Source organism: Calliopsis andreniformis, chromosome 5, assembly GCF_051401765.1.
Source record: "Calliopsis andreniformis isolate RMS-2024a chromosome 5, iyCalAndr_principal, whole genome shotgun sequence".
NCBI classification, from domain to species: domain Eukaryota; kingdom Metazoa; phylum Arthropoda; class Insecta; order Hymenoptera; family Andrenidae; genus Calliopsis; species Calliopsis andreniformis.
Genome location: NC_135066.1, coordinates 11,640,369 through 11,666,634, shown reverse-complemented (window position 1 = coordinate 11,666,634; position 26,266 = coordinate 11,640,369). Strand labels below are relative to the sequence as shown.

Below are 26,266 nucleotides of genomic sequence, written 5' to 3'. Positions count from 1 at the left end.
CGCGACGAGCCAGCTACAACTTCGAAAAAACTGACAAAAGGGAATAATAAAGCGGTGGGACAATAAGAACCGGTAGCACGGGAGGGGTGGCGCGTTGAAAAGGAATTCCTCTTCGTTAAGGTAGCGTTCGGGAGAGAAGCTCGAGCTCGATGGCAAGAGAAAAAGGAGAGAGGACGAGCGAAGCAACGTTTACCTCTCGTGACTGCGAGCCACCGATCGATCACGCTCGCCCCGCGATTCAGAGATCTTGACGCCGCGATCGCTCGACTCTTCGCGCCCCGACCGTATCGCTCCGAGCGGCGATGATGAGCCAATCGATAACTCCTCGCCCAGGAATCGTTAGCAACACTGGGACAATAAGACAATATCCTCGCGTGAGACTCGGAGCTTCTTCGGCAATAATACGTCGCGTGAGCTGCCTATCTCCGATCAGCCGGAAAGCTCGGCTATAAAGCGCGTCGGTAATCACCGCACTTAGTTATCTTTTTAATTAGTGTCTATTTGCTAATGACCCCTTGGCCAGAAGCACTCGTGGAGTGCTCGTAGTCGAGTCATTAAGATCGACGATTCGCCGTCGTTCAGATAAAACTATCCCTGGGATTGGTCCTCAGCTTTCTGCCTATCGGGTCTTTGGGTCGATCTTTCCCTGGAACGAGTAAATTGTTCGGAGCCAGGTCCTACGAGCTCCTCTCTCTAATCGATGCCAATTGGCCGAGGAGCTCTGGCATCGTCGGAACCGATCTCCTCTGGTCGGAAGATCACGAGCGAGGAGGTTCGTCAAGGAAGAGGAAGGGGACTCGAATTAGCGAACGCGAGGTTTCGGCCACGCGAGGAGCACTCTTGAGTCGGATCCTCGAGGACGTGCGGACGCGCCAGGACGGTGAACGCTTCCTTTTCGCTTAGTCACCGGTTAAAGGGAACGGCTCTCGAGTATTTGGCGATTGCAAACACTCGCGGGACCAGTTAAGCGGAGCAAACACTTTGCAGTTTCTAAATGTTGGCCTTGCAGTTTAACTCGTTCGCGCTCGACCGAAGCGTGCGGCTTTGTTGCCGCGGCTGAGAGGGGGACACTGGGGACACTGACCAGGGGGCTTGTGAAACACGAAATTGTTGAATAGTGCTTCGTGTTCACGAGATTTAGAGCGACAGTTTGAAAGGTTGTCGGTTTGATATCGAGTCGTGTGGAAGAATTTCAGTTTATGGTAAATTCGGGAGCGACGGGTGGAGAACTGAAGTTCGAGTCAGTGTGAGGTTGTGTTCAGTGATGAGAGCAACCTGTGCGAGGATTTCTGCGATGCCTTGCCAGAGGACCGTGAAACTCATGTCGTGCCACTGAAACGACGAACATCCGACGAGCATCCGGTTGGCTGACTGCGGAACCGTGAAACCCGTCGCGTGTGCATCCGTTTTATGAATTCTATAAACAAGGGGATTGTGATGTAAGAGATGCGTCGTGGTGACATCGCGGCAACCGCGATAGCCCTTCTGATTCTTGGGCAGATCCAGGGACCACGACAAGCGAGGTAAGACTTTCAATTTGTTCATTGGTGGATTTTACTTACACACACACAATCTGTACTGTAAAAAAGGTATGTACTTGCTTAGAGGTATATTTCTTGAATCTATATGCAAAATTATTAGGCAAAAGGTGAGAAATTTTGGAGAAACTGGAATTCGACAAATTTTGAATATAAAAGAAGTTCTTAATTTATTGGGGGATAATATTTAAATAATTCAGATTTCTTAAAATCTGAAAGTTTGAATATTTAAATTCTGGAAGGTTTTAATTATTATGTGAAAATTGAAATATTGGAACACTGAAATATTTTTATACCTGAGAGCCAGACTAACCCAAGTCCATTTTTTCAAAATTTTTAGTTTTTTAAAATTAATGGGTATTTAGTTAAATTACGTTCTAAATGAAAGAAACTTAACAGTATGAATTACTTCGAATACTATGTTAAGAAATGGGCAATCTTATTTTTTTTTCGTCACTCCTGAAAAATAACAAAAAAGAACTTGGATTACATTGCTCCTCAGATACAAATTTAAAAATTTGAATCTATAATAATGGGTGATGAAGCTCGTACCTATAATCAATCACTTCTATAATTAAAAAGACTAAATAAACCACTTATAGCAAATTATTCAATTTGAGACATTTTCCTACACCTATCTCAAAAGATAAAGTCTCCAGCCCAGATATATCGCAAACATGTCTTGGAAAGTAGGAAGTCGAAACAGACCATTTACAACGCGACAACCAGGAGTGCGCTAAATGATGGAAATTCAAAAGATATTAACAAGCGTAGGAACAAGAAAAAAGGTGATATTCCAGTTTTTCAGGGAAGCTTGTCTCTCCTCCACTTTACAATGTTTTGTATCGATCGGGTTTTCTAAAAATGCCCCGAGCTAGTTCCTTCGACTCCACTAATCATACCCCTCGCGAAAGGAAAACGTCCTCCGTTTCGAGAACCAGCGACAGTGGCGTTACCATTTGTTGTCAGGTCATTCATTTGCATTCAGGTAATCGAAACGTACCCCTGAGCTAACATGTGCACCGTGTCCGTTCCCCCTGAGGTCACGATTACAAAGGCCCCGTTAAAGGATTGCGACTTTATCGTCGTATCTGAGGTTCGTGTTACCCCCGTGACACGTACTTCTATCTTTTTAATGCCGAACGACTCGTCGGGTATTCTCTATAAAGTAGCTTTCCATGTTGCTGCGGGGTAACAATATGCACAAAGACGCGCCCTCCTCCCTTCTGTGAAAGAAGACGAGCCCGAATGGCAGTAGGAAAAAGAGGGCGACCGCCGACACGCAACAGGGTTCAGTGAAGCGAGGTGATCGCGTTGGCCTCGAAGGATCCAGAAAGAAGGGACCACCTCGATCGAGATTTGGTTTCGTCGCTGAGACTCAATCGTTCGCACTTCAACCGGAATAGATTCAGCCCCAGATAAGGGTAGGCGACCTATCCTCCTAGAGTACCGTAAAAATCGCTCGATTCGCTACAGGGTTGTGCTCTGTCGAACTTTCTCCCGCGAGATGACTTTTCTATTCGGGATTGTTTAGCGACAATACTTTCTTATCGCGGCGATCTACTTTTGTCTTTCGTTCGTGAAATCTCGGCACTGTTTCCGTGCTTCCTGTGAAAATATTTGGGAAAGGGGGAGATTCAATTGTTTGACCTTTTTAGGTCTATAGGGAAAGGGGACTCGGGCTGTTTGTCAAACCCTTTTAGACATGGGTGGTACAAAAGAATGAACCCGAATGAGTGAAACTTTTGTCGAGCTTGGTGGTACAGCTATTGTGTCATTCCTAATTCACGGTTGAAGGGTAAGGGGAAGACGTATAAGACGGGGTGAGTTCTGTGTATTTAGAATTTAAATTCTGTACAATTAATTCGAATTTTTTATAACAGTTTTATAAATCCTACATTGAAGATCGTTAATGACAATATTAAATAAATATATTATAGTATATTATTTAATATTCACTACAAAAAATCCCAAAAAGAATAGAAATAAACAGCAATTCGTTTCTAACATTAATGAACTTGTATCTGAAGTGGACAATTTTTAAGTTTTGTTTTCAATTATTATACTCAATGAATATTAATTATGTAATTAATCGAGATGCATCAAAACTCTTTAAAGGGTTGCACGAAGAGAAAATTGCATCGTATGGTATGCTCGTGAGGCACAACAACGTGTCGACACGTGCTGGGAACCCGTCACACCATGTCAAACTTCCATAGCCGAGCAATGAAATTTGATGCACGGCCCAGTGTTCTTGCGCATGATAAACTCAGACAGCTCCCTGAAAATCGCGCAGTAAATTCTTCTTGGATGCACCCCTTCGATGTTCACGCTTGTACGATGATTCACGTAGAGGCTTTTTTGAAGCAGGTACTCTCTAAACGAAACATTAACCCCAGGACACAAAAGCTCATCATTTTTATAACCAATAAAGTTTTTAGTACAGAACACTAATGTATGCTAATATTTCAAATACAATATTTATGAAACGAACCTATTAATCAGAGATTAAACATAATGGTAAATATTAATGGTCATAGTAGTCAAAATCTAAAAACTTTCATTGAACAAAATGATGAGTATCCCTATTATCAATTAAAACAAATTAGCCTGAGAGATATAACTCGTTGCAAAAATTATATGTTAGAGTTTCTAATTCTCATCCTTCTGAATATTAAAACAGATTTGATTGTTTATCACAGTTTGCACAAAACTGAATAGAAGCGTCATATTTCATTCACCTCGTATATTAGCGCTTGAAGTTCAAATCATTTTGCAATATCACCTTCGCCTTCATAACCACCACTCGACGTGGCATATTGCACAAAAATCGACTGCTGCGTTTCACCGCTTCATCACGGTCCCAATAAGGTCAAGATAGAGGCAGGAAAGTGTATTTTACTGGTTTTCGCGAAGCACTCGAAACCGGCTTCCAAACTCGCGCGAGTCGAGCCGCGATTACTGCCGCGGCGGCTATTAAATTATTATGAGGGATAATTATCATTGCTTCTGACAGTTTGCAGGCGGCAGGGATAAAATATTGTCATTTCATGCGCGCTTACGTAAACGACGACGATCATTCAATATCTGCGGGAGCGGCGGACGTTCGACTCTAATTGCGACTCTCAGTGAAATGAAATTTTTACGTAACGCATGGTCACGTCCACAGTCAAATTTAATTATTTCGCGAACACTCTGCAAGGTTTATCGGATTTTACGAGGCCCCTCGTTAAACTCGAGTAACTCGCCGTTGCTGTCAGGAAACGCGGCTCTTTCTCAATTCCCTCTGATTCTTTATTCGCACATTCCTTGGTTGAGGAACTCTTGTTTCGAGATATCAAGCTTCAAAAGATAGGACTTTTCATCGAAAGCCTTTTTTTTTTATTCGAATCGTCTGCCCACAAATTTTTTAATTTAATTCTCGACTATGGACACCCAATTTTAAGACACGAAGACTTTGAATAGGATCTAATGATAGCAAATAATTATAAAATTAATATGGTGTTGATTGGAATATAGAAACGAGGTACAACATTATATTCCCAACTCTGGTTATAAAATTCTTCATATTTCAATAGGAGCAATAATAAAAGTATGTCAGTAGTCAAGGGTTAATTTCCATTTCGATTTTTGTGGTTTCTTTGCGTTCCTTGGTTAGTTATTTATTGAAAGATAGAATTTTAAGGATTGACAAACGATGCAAGTTACCGTACACGTGCACTGATTTCTACTGCAATGATACAATTTGTAACACTGACTAAACGCATAGGCAAGAATGCATAAAAGAAGTCAGAAATCGATCGATATTAGTTGCATCGGCACAGGACGTTTTCATGTTCGCCAGTGCAATCGATGTTGCTTGCCATTGAACGAAAAGATTGATGAATGCGATTCGAGTGTTGCAAAACCACCACGCGTGAAAGGGAGAATTATTGGAATGTTATTTGATTTTTTCAGCGATCCTGGTAAATAGGTTTGAGGTATTCAAGTAATATGCACGCCGCGGATCTAGGACTCCATTCTAAACGTTTTATGATTTCCTGCGAATTTCTTACAATAACAGAAACCATCTAAACAGAGTTCATTGAAGTGAAACACAAAATATTTAGTAAATCATTTCGGCGCGAAAGAGGGAACAATACCGTTTTGCAACAAAAATTTGTCATCGTGAAATTGATTACAGACTATGTTGAGGATACTTGGATTGCGAAACAAATTCGTGGAAGCTTCTTATCGGATAACTGATCAGCATGCCCCTTAATTGGAGCTTGTAATGATTCGTCTACCTTCTTTTTGGCGCCATAACTTTATGTAGGCTCTGATCGCCCTTCAATTAATTCCTACACTCAAGACTACAACCTTCATACTTTGATAGAATTTTAAGAAGAATGGATAATATTTTATTCTTGATTATTAATAGAATATTAGCAGAAGAGGATATAGATCTTAATCTTTAATTATTGATGAAGACAACCTTTTCATGTCGTTCTGGATTTAGGTGACGTCGAATTTCTCAGGAACCTCAGTTTTGTTGTTCCACTTGGAGTCAATGGCACTGTGCATGTTAATATCTACAGATATGCTCTAACAAGATGTTACATATGCTCGGAAAGTGTCGGTGTGTATGTCGATTTATCATCGATTGACACTGTCGAGGATCTTGGGCCTGTAATGTATCACGATCTCCGATACCATTTTTGTCTTTTGCATGGTAGATGTTCGTTAATCTTTTTGGCACTTCAAGCTAACAAAAAATGATATATCTTATTATTTCTTTTTTTGAGCACTTTTTATTCTGGGTACGAAAAGATTTCTACCCCGAAATCACTTTTCTATTCCTAGTTGTCAACTTAATTTTAACAATATTTTTTGTTGATTATTGTATCACCTTTCAGTGCACCAGTTCTCAATTCATAAAGTCCATTTCTCGAACTTTCGAACCAGAACCCTATCGCCACTCTTCACTCCTTTTCTATAAGCCTATTATAGATCCTCCTATTAATTTCAGTTTACAAGCGAAAGGACACAAAGGAACGGTTTCAACTGACCAAGAAATTCCTGCCGCATTCTTGGGACACAATATCCAACGATTACGAGTGTTATAGTCCTCTGTAAATCCATCGAATTAACGAGGGGACTCACGAAGAATTTGAGAAATAATAGTATACCGAACACGCGGCGATCGATCATAATACACTGGGGTTCAAGGGCCCATTAATAAGGGTCCAAGTTAACCAAAACGCGGGGTACTTAACGAAATGGCGTATATCAATCTAAATTATGATTTTCAGTTGATCCTATTAGAGCAAGATGGCAACGTGAACGAGACGAAGGGATCCTTGCCATCCGTCACCGAGACGCGTCCTGTCCTTTGAACGATCCTCCTGCTCGCGCCTTTCTGTCCGAGGAACGCGTGCAGCCTTTTAAAGGATCATTCTTCACGCGTGTACCCTTTGACGTTTACAAATAGTTGTGAAAAGGGCCATAGATTTTTGGAATCAGTCAAGAAAGAGTTTCCCCCGGGATAGGTAAAAAGGAGAAGATGATAAAAAACGATGATAATTGTTAGACAGCGTATGCTTATGAATAAGTATCTACCTATAATTAAGTAGAGAATTATTTCATCTTCTAAATATTATAAATTGCATTTAATTTTGAATATTTGATATATTTTCACAGATCATATGGACTCTGTGGTTTCTTGTTCACGTAAATTTGTCATTAATAAGTATGTCAAATCCGCTGCCTAATAGTTATGAGAGTTGTTAAAGCTAGTGATGAAATGGAGAAAAATAAAATTAGTCTTCAATAATTTTGAAACACACCATGTTGCAGAAATGTTCAGAACAGAAACTTTATGAGACTCTAAGGATCCAGAATATTTGAATTGACTGCAGATTTGACTTGAAAAAGCAGACATTAAGGGATTTGCTATTTATAGAAGGAATCCTGAGAAGATAAGCAGTATCATTTTCTTATTGTTTCAAATCGTCTGCATTCTACAAAGTCATACTTTGTATAAACCTATTTCGATAATTACTTCAGACTGCTGTTCAATCTACCCTCTGAAAGCTTTAAACAGAGGTTTAAGCGGATTATATCCATTAGAGTTAAGCCCATGAGCGGTACTGTACATGCGCGGTATTATATGTACATAGGTCCCATAGGTAGAACTAAAGCACTAACTAAACTCTTCCCTTCCACTCTCCCTCCTCTAAGGTTATTCCTCTACAAGAACTTACATCACTCCTACTGCCTAAACAAGTCGCCCAACCAATGACTACCCCTAATAGCAGTGGTACCCAAAGAACGAACGAAGGTGCGTAGGGGCCCGAACAAGAAGCAGTGAACGATAGTGGTGGTGAGAGGGGGACCGGGCGTTAAATTAAGATCCGACGGTGTAAAGTAAGCCCGACTCGGCCCTCCTGCCGCGAAGAGTAGTAATACCATTCAGTGAGTTCGGTTCGGTAGTAGAGTTCGTGTCTTCATCGTCTATGGGCAGAGGCAGAGGCGGTTGGCGGTCGAGGAGTGGCGCGCGATCGGCCACGATTCCCCTCGCGGAAATTTGCGAAAGGACGACCCGCTGGAACGCCAGCAGGGAGGGGGAAGAAAAGAGGAACTGGAATGAAAAGTATGACGATCGTAAAGCTTTCCATGGTGACCATGCGGCCTTCCCGCTGTTCCTTTTAGAACGGACTCATTAGCGAGAGTCATCGAGGGACCGTTCGTCGCCGCTTGTACACGCTCGTTACGCGCTCCACAGAGCCGTGTTCGATCGCGAACGCGTGTTTTCGCCGTCGCGGGTGTCATTTTTTGAATTTCAACGACAGCATCGACGAGGAGGCTTTTTATAATTGCGCCGAGCTTGATTATTATGGGCCGTGTGCTCCTTTTCCTTTCTTTTCTTTTCTCGGTAATGGGACCAAGACGGTACAAAGTGCGAAATTGTCGAGAACTAGGGATGGGGCTGTTTGTTTTTTACCTTGTTAAGAGGGGAGGACGAGGCGACTTGTTGGAGGCAGGAAAGACGAGAGTAGTCGTTACGGAGATGTAGTAGCATCGATACAATTTATACAATTTTATATGTAGTAGAGAGTTAGTTAAGTGATGACTTCGTTGAGAAATTGATAGGGTATTATTTATGCTTAGGGGAAGCTGGAGAATTTTTTATGGAGAATCGATTGATTTAAGGGAACGAAAGTTAGTGGGTTATTTCTTGGAGTTTATAAATGGGTTTGATTAAACTCTTTCTTTTCTCGATACCAAGAAGTTAATTTCTCATTTAAATCTTTATTAAGCTCATTCGTATCGATCACATAAATATTGGTAGCAGAACGGAGAAAGTACGATGCGTGAGTAATATTTCTTCGTATATTTACGTATATTAATGTTTTCTTTTCTTTCGAATGTCGACACGGTTGCAATACAGAGGCGTTTTTGTGGTTCAGTGGTTCGGTGCAGATTTATTTTTCAAACTATAAATCTGTCCACTTTTATTACATCGTTTGCGAAAGTAAGAAATTAAGAAAAATAATGTGTAAAAAACTGTTGCAAATTAAATCGTTATTCGAGTAGTCCATAAAATTACGAACGTGAAATATTAAACATATTCGAAAAATAATTTAAAAAAGCTCATCCTTAAAATTCACACATATCTCTATTTTACTTACGAACTCAATTTCTTAACAGCTTGAAATGATTTAAAGGTATTCGAATTCCAGGAGAACAGTAAGTATTTTTTTAAAATAAAAGTCAGCGACATAATTGTTATTAGTAATTAAACCCAGAGAAACATCTTCGAGCAGAAATTCCATTTCCCTCACGACCACCTGTGGCTATAACTGCACCAACGTAAATCCTTCGCGTTGTACATACAAAGAATGTTGGGACTTCCAGAACCAACTAAACGCATGGAATTCCCGTGTCAACATAATAAATGGATATCCCACGAAAGTTAACACCATGGATATATGTCTAACATGATTCTAACAAATGAAGGAACTTGAATCGAATCGAAAATTCTAATAAATAAAGAATTTCTAAAGAGGATGGGAAGCTGCAAGCAAAGGGCATTGAATTTGTGGCACCCAATTAGGATGGATTTAAAAATACAAATTCTAGACAATAATAAATGAGGACTTAATGTAGATAATAAATAAGCTTCAATATTCATACGTGCATACATATCTTTCAAAATAATTCAGAACATCGTACAGAATTATCTATAATAGGTATTTTCATAGAGGTCTCTACAAAACAATCTTCAAAACCTTGTGATACCATTAGGAACCAAAATGGTGACAACACCAAACAACTGAACGAAAAGTTCCTCTTGCTTCAAGTAAAAGTTTCATAAAAAATATCCATATCAATCCATGAAATTGACGAGTTACACCCATAAAGTAAATGCCCCAATACCCACATGCTGTAGATGCTAAATGTCCCACTAATAAGTGGATAACTGAATAAGGCCTGCGGGTACAGTAGATGCGTTTTCTGAGGAACTGATGTTCTGACGAATATGTCCAAATTGTTTATAGTACCAGCGAAACAAGCTCAGATATTCGCCAGAACATCAGTTCCTCAGAAAACGCATCCACTGCAAGGCTGTCCGCAATCTAAAGCATACTCCAACAGTAACTGAACACATATACTCTTCTACATTTCTTTGACTAGCAACACTGGTTTTTCTCTTAAAATTTAAACCTAAAATGGAATAAGATTAGCATTAGTGACGTTAGTGTCCACTCGTCGAGGCACCAAGTCGCAGTCTGCTCTTGGGGCGTTTACCTTATCCGTCCCCAAAGCCGAGGCATCGAACAGACCCGTCACGGATAAGAACAAAGCCCGCGCGTCCTCGCGAGGGGAGCCTGGGTCCTTGAGGTGTTCCAGGAGTATATTGAATTCCGCGCGTCGTCGCCGCGGTCCTCGGCAAAGTCCCCAAAGACGACGTCGCGCCGCGCACAAAAACCGACACGCCGTGGAATCGAAGGTATCCGTGAAACTGTAGGACGCCAGAGGGCAGAAGGGCGAAGGGGGAGGACCACGCGATGGTCGGACGGCGAGATGGGGAGGAACGGGCGAAAAAAGTCTCGGCGAAGATCCAATTAAAATAACCAGTGGTCAGGAGACGTCGCCCGAAAGAAGTATAATGAGAGGAGAGAGGCGAAGGGACTGGGCGATGGCGAGCGCGCGGAAAGAGGCATCGGAGTGGGAAAGAGACAAAAGGGCGAAACGGGAACGCGGTCGTCGAATAAAGGTGCCCTCGCCTCGACAGAGACAGGGCACAAAGCGCCATTAAAATATCTCTAAGTGCCTCGGGAACTGCCCCGCAGTCGGCGGGGCATGAAAGATGTCGGGGTGAGGCCGCGTTTTCGCGATTCAAATTGATTAAACGCTCGCTGAAGAAGCTGCGGGACCGAGCCGTTCGGCAGGTTTCGAGTGGCCCGCGGGCCCCTGCGAGCTAGCCTTCGGGGTCCCCGTGAATTCTTGGTCCCCCTTGCCGGGATCACTATACGCGAAACCGTTCCGGGGGCTGTCGTTTTTATCTGACCGATTCCCTGTGTCCCCTGCTTGTTGGGATCGTGGTGCTTCGTATACGCCAGGCTTTGAATTTTATGAAGATCTCAGAAGCACCTTAGTTGGGACTCTGAGCGTATAGGTACTTCAGTGGGAGATGGAATTCGTGATGAAGTAGATTTTGAGGGATAGTAGGTCTGAGAATGAGAATACTTTGCCTCTTTGAAGGTGATTCTATGTATTTCTAGATTAGCTTATGAGTTATGTCTTAGAAAATCTTCCATATTTGACAAACTCATTATTATATTATACTTAGGTACTGACTGATAGGCGATTTATGTAGCTCGACTATTTTAAATGCCTCTATCTACTACATACTGTAATTTATGTTTCATTATATTAAGTAAAGAAAAACTATAAAACACAGAAAAGTAAGATTGTGCTTTAAACAGAGTCCTGCACCTATCATACGAGACAGATACAAAAAATATTTAGAAGTCAGTAATCATTCCTTCGCACTATCATCAACCTCCCAGACTATTACCCTCTTTTCCACCACGTTTGGACATTCCATGAATCTTGTCCGATGACTGTCGAGAAATACCACGTACTCTATATGAAGACTATAGCCCGATCTTTGCATACAGTTCCTTCAAGGTAAGCGACTCTTCGGCTAAGTTGTTTTTCGGTGTCTCCAGAATCGCGCGCTCGAAAGCGTATCGGTGTATGCCGAGAGGCGATTAAACGCGAATAGTCACGTCTGATCGTTGGCTGTTATAAGCATGGTCAAGAACTTGTAGCAATTTACGGTCTCGTATCTGGGAATCATCGTAACCGAACGGCGAACCGCGCGCGATCTTGATATATGTCTTTATTAGCTGGACTTCGCGTGAGGACATTAACGAACGAGGACTGCGTCGACCTGACGATTTGCGAGTTATCACACCAGCGACGATTAAAATGGCCACGTTGAATGGGATGATACCGATGGCAGCTTACGTGAGCGTTAGGGGAGAAGGAATGGATGGATGATGGCAGAGTGGAGTTTACAGCCGCGTTTAACTTGTTTAACCCTTTGTGACCTAGGGGTTTCAGACAGACACCACATTTCTGTAGCTTGTTATCAAATTCACTTAACTGTTTTTGTATTAAATCTTCCCATTTTCATTCCCTTGGCCATAAAATGTTAACAAAAGTTCTGTGTTTTTTAAAGAGGTAGTATGTAGGGGAGGTAATTCAATTTTATGTGAATGGTTGAAGATGACGTTCAAATTAGTTTTGATTATTTTTTAAAATATATGAAAAATGGACTTAGGATGAATAACCTCCTTTTTTCTTTAAAAATGACATGTCAATAAGTCATGAACGACTGACAAGAGTTGACAAAAGTTGATTTAACGTAATGAAACCGTTATGGCCTCTGACGAACTATATGCTTATCCCAATTACCATCTTAAGCAAAGAATGCTATGCGCCTAGCTGATCACTATAATCTTCGCTCTCATTATAATTATCGCCGTTTATTACGACAGCTCCGGTTTGCTGGCGAACGATTAAGGGATTGTCGCGTGACGCGATCGCCAACCGAGCACTAAATCTAATTAACTTTAATCTGTGGTAATTACAACGTTAGCCAGTCGTTCCTGATTTCAGATGCACGACGCAGATTATTGGGAATCGAGTGTGGGGTTGTCAGTCGTTAAGATGAAGGATTAACTTAAGTAGACAATGAGGTGATGATGAGTTCGAGGTGATAATCGTTTAATTTGAAATAAATGGTGAAGATCCGACTTAAAATTTTTTACAGATAATTATAGAACAAAAATAAAATAAAAATGTTTTACTTCTAATGCCTGAATTCTAAAATTTACACAGGGATGCTTCACAATTCCAAATTTATTAATCAGAGTTTAGGATTCATATGTAGTGACTTTAGAATTTTAAAAATAAACTAATAAATATTCAGTTTTTCTATTGACTTTTACTGTGTATTTATAATTAGTAGTTTTCAGATCAAATACCTATTGAGATAATACTTTCTTTTCGCTTTCTCAAAAATAGCTTCTGAAGAGTCTCTTCCTTCAGAAAAAGTGTGCATCAAAGAAACCCAAATTTGTCAGCGTGTGTGATCGAAGTAGTCAGACATATATCAAAGATGTCACTCACCGTTAAGATTCACTGAAGCGTGTATTAGTTTTCATTCTGATCCAGGCTTTTTGTTTTCCACCGTTCTCACCGGGTGACTGGTCCCTCTATCACCCATATCACACGAACACACCATGGACCCATCCGTGAGCTGAAACACACAGAGAAGACTGAATGGGGGAAGCCGTTCAATAAATCTTCAGGCGCCAGGGTTGAAATTTTCGCCACCTCTCCGCTTGTCAGGGCCTTCCTACAGAGATATTTTCAGCATTACCTGGCCAGAGATCAGATCCTAAAGATACCTGGGTTAACGAGCCTCGTCGTTCTACGAACAGAACGCTTCTATTTCACCATCATCCATAAAATAATGTTAATTTGTGGTCCGATATGTACACACCTCTACCTTCGATAACAAACGAGCGTACCTTTGCCTTTAACCAATCAAATACATTTTTCCACGCCACACCTGGGGCAATTCTATAGTTTGACGATTCTATTGTGGGGGACCCAAAATTTGGGGCTGCCTCTAACTTTCTTTCGAAATTGGAAATTATAGGCTTATCGTAGAACACAGCCGAGGGTGAAATTGATGTTCTATATTTATTATTCCCACAACTCCTCATAATTTCTTAACCGTTTTAGTACTGAAATAGGTATTTTTGATGCTTTGAAATATGGGAATATAAGTCACCCAAAGTGTTAAGTTCTGACACGGTTCAAAATTATGTAATCAGGAATGAAGAAATAGAACCAGATCACCCTGCCTCTACCAAGAAGTTGAAACTGTTGCTGTCACATTATCGCGAAACGTCAGCAACACCTGCGCCAAGTTACATGCAATCTGCACTTCGAAACCTACAGCAAAAATAAAATTCGACGCGCGATAAAACCAACTTGGAGTCCGTCTTGTCTTGTATCGAACCCTAGTAATCTACTCGAACTACTGGAAAAAAGCTTCAAGTATTTAATTCCGCCGATAGGCAAAGTGGAAAGTGTTATCAGGGTAATTAGTGACACTTGAGCTATCTGGCAACCAAGTTGGTCCTGATAGTGTCTCACAAAAATGACGAATGTTCGCCCACTATGATTCCCTTCTGCAACAACGATCCATGAGTTTATGCAAGAGTCTCGGCTCCAATGGCTCCAACGAGAGAGATCTCGTTGCTCCTGAATGTTCTATTTTCGATCGCCCCGCTATCGAAGTCACGAAACGATAGCATTTAATTATGTTTAATGACGCCACGTGTAGAAGCGTGAAACGGATAAACGCGTGCTGCGAGCTGGGAGGCGCTACCGATGATTTACGGAGCCTGATAATCTCAAAGAAACTGAAGCAAACGTACGGTGTGATCTTCTGTAACGAGGTGTCCCTTGTCAGCTGATCGAGAGCTGTTATCTCTTCTGGGTCCTTTTGCTCGATTTCGGCCGATTGAGGCGCCACTTGGACGCTGGTCAAACTGTATTCAAAGAGAATGTGATTTAAATTATTTTCAAAGTAAACCACATCTCCTAATCTCTGCGCAAAATATGAAAGTATCTCAATTTAAAAGACTGCACGTGTTAAAAATAAAATGAACGCGATACGTATAATTTTCATTTACTGTAGTTTGACGACTAGTTATGAGCAATGAGTTTGAAGAATGTAAGATACCTTTACATCAATTTGAGAACTCAATAAAATGCATTTGACTGCTTTTGTTTATTTTGCCAAGAATGAAATTAAGAAAAAATGATGTGTAAATATGATGGTTTTCTTTACTGGAAGTTATGAAGAATATTCTATTATTTCACTCATTTGACCTATTCTAACTAATTTTTATCAGTTTATCCTGTTTGTCAAACTTTGACCACTCCATTGCCATTCTCCAGGTATCAAAATCTTAGACATCATTCGACTCACACATCCTGAAGTGCAAGGCTCCCGCACTGTCTCGTAAAACCGTATTTTCGGACCGTAGAGCTGTGCTACAGGGTTTTAACGAGCTGATCGCTATCAGGACACACCGAGTTATTCACATGAGTCATTTCAGCGGAACGGTCAGCAGACTGTCCTGCGCCTCGTTCTCGTGAAACGTTGCGCGAATTAATAACCATCACAGGACAACGCGTTACACCACGGCCTGTGCCATGCTGGGCGATTAATTTCGCGGAACACATTGTTACATGAATTATTCGCTGAATTTTTTCGAAACTGCACCTCGCTTGGTCATAATGCACGACTAAAATTGATGTACAGAATCGTTGCAATTTGAAGGAGTCTCTTTTAATAGCATAGCATGGGAAAGGTTGAAGAATTTATTCTCTATTAAATATGGATCAAAAGTTTAAGCTCTGAAAAGTTAAATTTTTAGGATAAAAGTTGTACTTCCAAAGCAGTGGTTCCTAAACTTATTTAGGTATATAATTTTCAACAAATTTCAGAACTTTTATCTACATTCTGCAGACGAACCTCATTATCCTAATATCGTAAAAACACACAACATTATAAAAGAACATTTATTTATTTAAGTACTCCACAATCAAGTACGAATCAAGTTCCTAATCAAACTTCAACCCCTCGACCCCACAAGGAACCACTATCCTCATGTCCCAGCGATTTTCAACCCTCAGCACAAAGTAACACTGTCATTTGCATCACACAAGCCACGTCTCTCTGCATTGTTCCACCGAAAGCAAGGATCTGGCACAAAGAAAAAGAATGCATCAATTGCGTTCGCGGGCCAGCCCCAATCTCAGGGAGTTAAAGCGCGCGCGAGTCGTGGGCCCTATAAAAATGCAAATTTTATACGCGTCCTTTGAATACCGATCAATGAGAGCCATGAATTGCGCACTAAACGCTCGATTACATCGGAACACACAGAAAGCCGTGAGTGTATAAATCGGGCCCGTGTTGCCGAGTACGTACGTTAAGCGTAATTTATTCCATATATGATATACACACTCCATGCAGCTTGGTGAACCATTGCTGCCCGATTCGTTCCTTCCTTCTCCTGGGCCAGGGTCCTCTCTTTCCTTTCTGGTCCCTGGTGCTCTCGGGCCAGGCCGCAATCTTCGGGGCTCTCGCGAACGTGTGTAATGCGACGGTACAGGGGATTTATGGGAATATTTATGCGTATTTATAGGGCGTGGAGTCGTCGATGTCCGCGAGTAGGTACACGGGCTCTCGTGGGTTTGGCCTACCGCGTGGAGAGCCAGATCGACCCGGGATCCTGGCCGAATTTATGTCGCGCCTCGAATAGTTCCGTGTTCCCTGGCCCTCTCTTCTCACGCTTCGCGCCACCCGTACACGAGAGCACCTCGCCCCGCCGTTTCGATTCGGTACACGTGTTCGTCCGTGTCCTTTGACGGTGTAGCCCGGTTTCACGGAGTTCCTGATCGACCGCCTTTCGAGGATTAGACGTTAAGATCGCTACCTGTGCCCTGTTGTGATCGGGCCATGGGATTATAAGGAATGGACCGGGATTATCGAATTTTCTGCTCGGGGGACTGACGTTTCGATGGTGTAGGTTTAGGTATAGCCTCGTTGACGGTGAAATGGATACCACACTTGCTGTTTTAATTTGGGACTGGTGGGGTATGGTGATGTTGATGTGAGATTTTGATGCTTTAATTTTCTCAAGTAATCTGAGGGGTCTTTTTAATTTACAAATATTTGTGAGTGTTGGATGAATACGCTGTTTGAGGAATAGTGTTCTTATTCTTCTGTGTTTGAATTGGAGAGATCTTGCTCTAAACTCGTCAACCGGCAACTGCGTTCTCCCAGTGAACGCAGTATAGAAGGAAATGCGAAGCCAATCGCAGGGGAATTCGAGGATAAGACAACAATCAATAATTGAAGTCTAGCAGGAGATTGGTCATCGAATGGTTCAATCTTCAAACAGCTTACAAGAACCTTGCTCCTCTGCTATAGCTATTTTACCTTCAAGTTAAACATCGTTTTTCCTACCTTCCAATCACATTCAACCAAGGGTTAAAGGTCTAGCTTCCAATCGAATAGAACTAATCGTTCGACAATACGCTAATACCTTTTGCTCAGCACAATAGCCAATGTGAGTCAGACTCATATGAGAAGGGCTGCTTCGAGCGTTCGGCACGTAGGGGAATTACTCACGTGTTTTTATCGTGGCTTGAGCGAGTTGCGTACAAGTAATGCAATGTATGGAATGTATCGCATTTTATGATTATTTTTTGTAATTGTAAAATGGAACAGATATTGTATATGTCTTATACGTTATAATTGTCTGCATTGGAAGCTATTACCGAAAACCATTGAACTGAATATTTTAAACCGCCATAGTAGGAAATTAAAGTATCGAAAGTTACTAAATTTACATGTGATAATGTTATACTACGCGAAATGAAAGGTCAGAATATTGATACTATTTTACACTACGTTACAGCATTACATATGTATAATGATAAGAATTAGCTTTGATACATAAATTACAAGCGACAGAAGAGGTAACTCGAGAGATTCTCAAAACAAGAACTACGGTCTCTCCTTTCACTGACGCTAACTATAAAGCAATATACGAAGATTTATTAAATTTGCGTTTTGTTATATTACCGTGTGTGAAATTATAGCTTCTGAACTTACACACTAGCATATAAAGCTAATTGTATTTATTGCAAAAGAGTGACAACCTTGCAATAGTCATACGACAGTCTCGTAACTGTGTTGCGACTTGCTCCTTAATATATATGCAAGTTAACAAAGTTCTAGTCGATAGATTAACCGATCACCAGCTATTATATTATTTTCCGGTCACGGAGACAGAGTCGACGTCTTAAGCAGCCTATTTTCGCCATGGTCGACGCACAGCAGAGGGCCAGATTTATTCCATCGGGTTCTACGAACGGGACGATCGCTGCACGAAAGCTCAACGAAGCCCGATAATACCGATTATTTATTAAGATTGGCTCGATGACGAATGCGCCGCGAGCATAATATGTGGGACAGCGAATAAACCACGGTAGCACGAGCGAGTCGTCATCCTGGCTATATTTGTGGCGAGTCCACGCGTGGCGAGCCCCGCTCGTGATGGAAGCGGTTCGAGGCGCGAGTTTAACGAACCACTTAAATCAAAGGTGCTGTTTTTAACGACCAATCGACGTGAGGACATTATACGACGGTAAATTATGCCGATTCGAATTGGTGGCCGAGCCTGTCCTTTATTATCCTTAGGGACGAGCGTCAGCGCGTGGGCGAGTGAAAGATTCGAGGAGAAAGTGAAAGCACCCGGTGTTCAGGGAAACCTGTGTCGGCGCATTTTTACGCCTTGACCGCTGCTACGATAGCTGGTCGTAATTAGGATGATGATAACTAGGTTTGATGTGATTAGAGATGAAAATACGTAGGTGTGCGTATGATAAAATATGTAGGTACTTCTGACTCATAGCTAACATTTTTAACACCAGGTACAAAGTTTTCGTTTGAATGTAATTACAATATTTTAAAATATCAAGAAATGGGAAAGGAATATACTTCATTAGAAAACAATAATACTGGATTATATACTATAAAATCTCCTAGTTAGACCATGTTGCAATCTAGTTTAGCTAAGAAAGAGATATCAAGCTCCGCTTCTGTATAATCCAAAGCGTTCAACCTTCTAAATTATTCAGACTTCCAATCCAGAGTACCGCTGTGGGCTATAGGAAGTGTTATTTTACAGCGAAAGATAGGAATTAAATTCTCTTAAGCATTTCCTGCCACGACGCTGCTTGTTTCCCATTTCTTGCTCACGACAGTCACTAACAAACAGACTGTAGAATTCCCATCCAGCCAGCCGCTTACGTCTCATAATGTTCCAAGTTAATAGTCAGATCAGTCGCAATAAATTTGCATTAACCTCTTCCCCATATGCATTATCCACGTGCCCCAGCCTTCGATGATAAAACCAAGTTATTAGCGGAAACACGCTTACGCCTTGTGGGCTACGTTGATTCCTACTGATTCAACACCGATTCAATGGGCAGTAAACTGGCAGCTAATCCGTCGATACCCGTCGAATGACGGGATTTCGACAATGTTTCCATGGAAATTGCAAATTGAAACTAACTGCACGCGTGTTAGGAAGAAAGAAGGGAGAACGTAAGGAAGAAAATTGTGAAGAATGGATATAAGGTAGAAAATTGTAAAATTTCTTATGAATAGTAGTTTCGGTGATTCCAACAGTAACAAATAAATTAAAATAATAATAATTGAAATTTATAATTTCAGTATTTGTTTATAAAATACTATGACCTAAAAATTCCAGTTATTATATCATTTATTCTTATCATTTATTCTTATCACTTATTAGCCGTTATTTTGCTAATAGAATAAAATCACAATCTATGAAGATATCTCGTTTGAAAAATAATCACAGCTATTATTCTTCCTTATCTCCTCCTAGTCTGACATTCCACATCCAACTTAAAACCAACGCGAAATTCTATAAAACCAAATCGAAATAGGGAGCCACAAACTTAAACAGCTCAACAAATTAATCGAAACGTAAAAATCCCCAGCCGCCAGCCAATTCATAACCAAATCGTTCCGATGCTGAGGTCCACGTCTGGCAGAAGGCTGTAGCAACGAAAAAGATCGATAAAAATTAATAAACCCCGGTTCGATGGCAAAAATATTTGCATGAAAACGGAACCAGCGAGCTTCCGTTAAGATATTCGCGACGTGGCCGATCGTTCGCTCGTTAATTCGCTGGCAGCGATAGAGGACGAACGCAAACGACATCGAAGATAAACTCATCGGGACGTCGCCGAATATCCGTAAATTATCGCGTCCCGCGGAAACGTTTCGCCCTCGTGGCAGCACGGTCGTGTAATTTCCATTATGCAAATGCAAAATACTGGCGAACGTCGGCGCGAGGTTAAACGGATCTTCGAGGATGATCAACATCGTGGGTGGCCGGCGGCGTTGGATCTACCCAGTAGCCGAGGAGTCGATGCTACCAGCCGAGGTCTCCTCTTCTCTCCTCCGCTGTCTCACGGCCCGTTCCCTGCGCCGTGGCTGACAAACCGACGAACGTACAACAGACGGACGGAGCAGACAACCGGCCGCTGCCTACGTGCGTGTAATTATCCTGTCAATGCGTCGGATTTTCAAGCCTTCTTGTCGTCTTCACGCGATAGGCCCCGCTTCGATTGAGAAATCTCCTCTCTGTCGACGAATCGCTTCGAGGGGACTGGGCGCAGTGAAAGAGGGCCTTCGTGAATTTTAGGCCGCACGCGATCCAGACCGACCACGGAAATATGCAAATCGAACGGCAGACTTCGATCCCGCGCTCTCGCCGCCTCTCCTGATACGGCGATTACGTTGTGCAATTAATCCTGCCGAATGGATAGGCCCGGTCTGGTGTGGGACGAGGACCTTTTCTTGGGGCTCTTGAGGCAGAGTGGTCTTCTGGAGTTTGGGGACCTCGAGTAGATTGCTTTGGTGTTCTAGTTTTTGGAGAACCCGTGGAACGAGGATTTTTTATTGGGTTTCTTGAGGTGGAGTGATCTTGTAGACTTTGAGGATCTGGAGTAGATCAGTTTGGTGTTCTAGTTTCTGTAGAACCTGTGGACGAGGACCTTTTCTTGGAGTTCTTGGGACAGAGAGGTCTTCTGGACTTTGGGGAACTCGAGTAGATTGCTTTGGTGTTCTAGTTTTTGGAGAACCTGTGGAATGAGGCTTTTTTCTTGGGTTTCTTGAGGTGGAGTGGTCTTGTAGACTTTGAGGATCTGGAGTAGATCAGTTTGGTGTTCTAGTTTCTGTAGAACCTGTGGACGAGGACCTTTTCTTGGGGTTTTTGAGACAGAGAGGTCTTCTGGACTTTGGGGAACTCGAATAGATTACTTTGGTGTTCTAGTTTTTTTAAAATCTATGGGACGAGGAGCTTTTCTTCGATTTCTTGAGGTAGAATGGTTTCCTAGATTTTCAGGAGAAGAAGAAGAATTCTTCCATCATATTATGAACAGTCTTACGTAAAGTTGAAAATTGCAAGTAGAGTCGCCTTGCGGGAAACTTCACACGTTGATGTCTTTTTAATGACTACTGGCGAGCGAAAGCGAAATCGTCGTTGAGATCATGACGATATGGAAGAAGTTCGCTGTTTGCTAAACCAGCATGATTATCTGCGATAAAAAATCTAATAGTAAGTCATCACGCGAGGACACGAAGAGCCATCTTATCCCTTTCAACTGCTCTTAGGATACAGCAATTACATTGTGCAATTAACTCTCCATGTGTTGCCTCTAGTATAACACGCGTATTTTTTGTCTCTTCTTGTGAAACGACTTTTATCGTCGGGAAACTTAACTCATTGGCTAGAGGAGCGTTTAATCAAAGAGCATTTTTATTCTGGGACTAATGTTGCAGAAGCTGTAGGCTGATTTGAGCAATAGATAGAAGGATGAAATTAAAATAATGTTACAGAGGACACTGCACCAACGATGAGCACCAAGTTGAAGACAGTATGCTCGTAAAGATGAGCTAATTGAGTAATTATTATATTCTAACTCCACTTTTTCGAACTTTTCGAATGAAAATTAAAAAACATAACATAAACTCTTCTATAAATACCTCCTTACATAAATTTTTAACAAGATACTATAAAAGTCCTTGTACACCTTTGATTGCGTATATTCAAGTTAAATTTTCAATAAAAAGGGAGAAATAAAATCCTTCATCACAGGAGACGTATCTTAAAACTCGTTCTCCGATAAAATTCTCCATTAATAAAAATAATCTTGAACATCATGAGATATTACACGATTACCCAATCTATCGATCGTTCATTGACGTCGTTCGATGTTATTTTGTTGCTCAATCGATGATCCTCCCCTGCGTTCCAGCAGTCCTTCAGCGGAGTATTAATGACCGCATAGTTTCCTCGGCATTTCACGATGGGCAATGATTGATTGATCGAGATCAACCGGCAGGCTTGTAACTTATCTTGTTTGCACGCCGCCGACGCTCGTAATTATCTGGACCTATTCCTGTTCTTTAATAGAAATTTACTCCGTGGCTGTCGTGCGTGTTTTGTTCACCAGTGACGAGAAGTTAATGCGATGCGAAGGGAAGGACGTCCGATCGCGCGCGAAGGAACGTAAATGAAAGATTAAAGTGCAACTTGTTAAAGTTATGATCCCTTGCGTGCCTATACGTTCCACCGTTGAGGATTATGATAAATGATTTACACAGTGTAGGATAATTAAAAAAACCGCAGAAGTGGGTTAATATGAGATTTGAAAACGCTAGGGTACACGTGTGCAGGTATAACAAATAGCTCTGTGGTTTACTATACCAAGAAAATTTATAATGTGGCGGGTAAAACCTATACGAAATTGAATTCGAACTCGTATTTAAACGTGATTATGATTGATTGTTGAAGATTATACACAGTTGAGAAGTAAAATGGCAAAGGTAGGTTTTCAGGATAATATAATTACATAGAGATGGCTTATACATAAATATAGGTTATACATAAATCAGTTTTCCGAGTGAAGAAGTAGACGATTTTAAATCAGGAATTAAAACAAATTAGAAGATTGAGAACTTGGGGATTTGAAGATTTGAAGGTTTAAAGATTTGAAGATTTGAAAATTTGTTCGAAACCTCTCTAACTGGATAGAATTAATTCTAAATTACATCAATTCCATTTGAATATACCCAGTTTTGCTTCAATCTACTGTGCGTAGCCTAATCTATTTGAAATCGTTCCAACTGCAAGTGGCTCTAAACTGTAATTCCTACAAGTCTCGAATAACCCAGGCGCTATCAAAGAAAGGTTAATTGAACGATAAGCCACCTACGAACACACCAACAACTTAAACCAAGGAGATTGTACCAAGCTCTCCTAAGGCAGCTACGTACAGCGATAGCTTAAGATTCATCGTCAGAGTCATCGATTATGCGAGCAAACACGAAAGCCAGACAGGCCGCGAAATCGTCCCATCGAGGCGTTTAATCGACAAAACGGTGTGTTCGCTGCGAGGGAGACGTTCCTCTTCTGAACGCATAAACACAGGCGCCTCTCGCGTTAATGCCAGGGGGGCAAAGAGGGGGGAGGGAGGAACCGGTACTTTACTGCGCGTCTATGATATGGTAATGCATCGCCACGGGATTATGGATGTAGGTTCATGTATGATAATTTGGCGAGACAAAGCCGCATTGTCGGGGCATAAATTGAATCGCTGCCCTCTCCACCCTCCAACTACCCACCCACCCCCACTATGGACATCGGAAGAAACGCCCATGCGAGAGGGGGGCGCACATGCTGCGCGTTTTTACCATGTGACTCTCTGTCCTCTTCCCTACACCGTGCCACATTTCTTTTTCCTTCGACTGACCCTCTTTCACTTTTACATTTTCTGTTTGAGTCGGGACCTCCTTCGACTCTGACTCCTCTATTTCTGTTTTTCTTCGACGAGAGCGTATTCAGAGGAGCGTGCGACGAAGGATGTTTTGAAGCAGAGAGACGGGTTGTGATATCTGGGTGATAATGGAGGCCTGATTTGGAGCAAGGAAGCTGAGCTTATTGCTTGTTTCAATTCTCCATGGAAGAGGTTCTACCTATATCAAAGGTTGCCAAAGTGAGGTCCCCAGTATTCAAATTAAATTACAAGTTTATTACTTTCCTAATATGATAGTGATACTTAATATAATATAGTTAATGTATGTATAAAGTACCATTAAATAGAGAATGCAGCTTTCAAGTATTTTTGATAAACGAAACATGGCTCCAGTCATGACTCTTTTGGACACCATTGTTGTACTTACTGGAACCATATTTGCATGAAATTCGTATACTCTTTCATGTAGCTCTCATGAATCATACTCCAATGAATTATTCTTAGCATTTCACAGAAATTCTTTCTGAGAAGGAGATATGACCTATTGTATTTTAGAGGCATACAGTTCAAACTCTCTTTTAGACGCCTATTTATATCCAAAATCGTAAGCACCAAAAATTGTACGATTTTCATTTTGACACATGTCCAGTGTTACTCTATTCGCTTGACCTATATAGTTTCAGTATTCCCATGCTTCATAATGCAACATAGTCGATTTAAAATACCGACAAAAATACGAAGGCAGAATTGCTGGAAGATCATGTCCCACGCGATCCTTAAATCCGACCGCTAATCAAAAGTTGAACGAGAGTTGGATATTAACGCTGGAATAGAGAAATCTACAGAAGCACCACTCCCATTTGCGCGATGTGGGAGACGGTCGAGCACGGTGTTGCGAGCCTCGGAAATTCATAACTTAGCATCAACCGGACGAAAGAGGGTTAATCGCCAAAAATACGGGACGAGCTTTGTCAGAGCGGGCCATAGCTGAAATATAATTTCGTGGATTAGTACGGCTACAGGCCTGAAAATTTACGTTGGAAATCGCGTGTACAATAATGTTCGAACCACGCCCCCGATCTCGTCTTGAACGTGACGAACCGAGCTGTAAATTATGAAATTCTTGGCGTCCCTCGTGTGAACCATTTTGCCATTATACCGAAAGACATATATTGACAATAAGTAAAAGATATGTCTGTGATTTGCAGAGAAAAATTACGCTGCTTATCCCTTCTGCTCCCACAAGCATTCTATATATGCCATTTTTGCCACTTACTTTGAAGATGAATACCATATCCCAGAACGAATTGTAAAATACCTTAATTTTAGTTTGAAATAATTTCTTGAATTAATTCTCCCTTGAACCTTCAAATACTGACCATATTCTACCTACTGCACACTGATAAGAAATCTCACTGGCTCATAGAAATCACTGAAATAAAAAAAAGGTGTTTGACAAACATAATCCAGAAAAATGCTCCAAGTAGTATAGAACGAAAGGGACCAACAATCGCGCATTAGATGAAAGCACTTCCATTAGTAGGGGCCGTGGTTGTTCGCGTATGAAAATAGTATATATAAAGAAAAAATGGAATAAAGGAAGAATTAGACTTTCAAATCCTGTTCCTCTTCGTCGTGGACCACCGTCGTACATTCGCATAATCGTGCGCCGCAAAAAGCGAGCAGAAAACCGCGGCCTGCGGCGGATGACGAATGTCCCGATGGCTGGTCCGCTGCCGAAAATTAGCATAATTCCCGTGTTAACATTTAACCTGGTCGACCCCGAAATTTCGAAATTGGACGAGCTCTTGTGCGTGGGAATCTACGCTGGACATTCTGCTTGGGATGAGGAATACCTTTGCGCCCAGATAATATCGCGAATTTATGCGAACCGCTTCCTTTCCCTGGGACCAGTCGCTGGATTCCTCTTGTCGCTCGTGGAACGTCAGCTTCACCTGTTCCACGTGGCTCTCCACTTCTTTTTCGAGCGATTTTAAATGATAATACTTCTCTCTGGTAATGCTATGTGAAGGCCTTTTATTCCTTTGTGAATGACCTCAGTGTCACAAGTGTTGGAATTTTGAAACTGAAGCGAGATTTGCTATTTGAATGGATCCATTCACATGGAGTAAGTATACTATTTAAAAATATTTTAAAAATTGAAGTTCTACTTTCAACATTCATATAAAGAAATCTTTGCGAGATTCTATCATCAGTTGCAAGGTGTTCCCTATGAACCATTTAATCTACTGACGCAGAATATCTTATTGTCAGTCGAAAGTAGTTGGTGACACACTCAGAGTGTTAAAAAACACAAAATGCAGAAAGATAAAGAAATTAATTCCAATTACCTTGTTAATCTCTTGGTAATTAGGTTCGCCAAATTTTCGGTATCACTGCTTCCTATCTTTAGCCTATCCAATAATTCACAGTCCCTTTAGCCGTAGCTAATAGACCACTCGAGATGGTGACAGCCCCGAATGGGCACCCTGAGAATCGGTCGGTGCAAAATGTCTCACCTGCAAGAAATCGAGCGAAACCGATGGGCCTTTCCTTTCTGTCGCGTCAACGCCGATCTTATCTCTGGTCCCGGGCTCCTCGTTGGATCCTTTTAATTAGCGCCAGCCAAGTATAAACGTCGGGCTCAATGGGACCTCTACAAACCGTTCAGACCAGTAATAACTCTGGTGCTCGTGGTTGAAATTTGTCGTAGATCGTAACGTATG

At 41.5% G+C, this 26,266-nt stretch overlaps 1 protein-coding gene across 1 annotated transcript in view; it reads left to right on the top strand.

Moving 5' to 3' along the window:
* The first annotated feature begins 1,446 nt into the window (after positions 1 to 1,446).
* Positions 1,447 to 26,266, top strand: part of LOC143179933 (protein Wnt-7b) — a 75,655-nt gene continuing 50,835 nt past the window's right edge. Inside the window, exon 1 of the mRNA XM_076379383.1 lies at positions 1,447 to 1,523. Coding sequence (XP_076235498.1) covers positions 1,447 to 1,523 — 77 coding nt within the window. The remainder of the gene's footprint in view (positions 1,524 to 26,266) is intronic.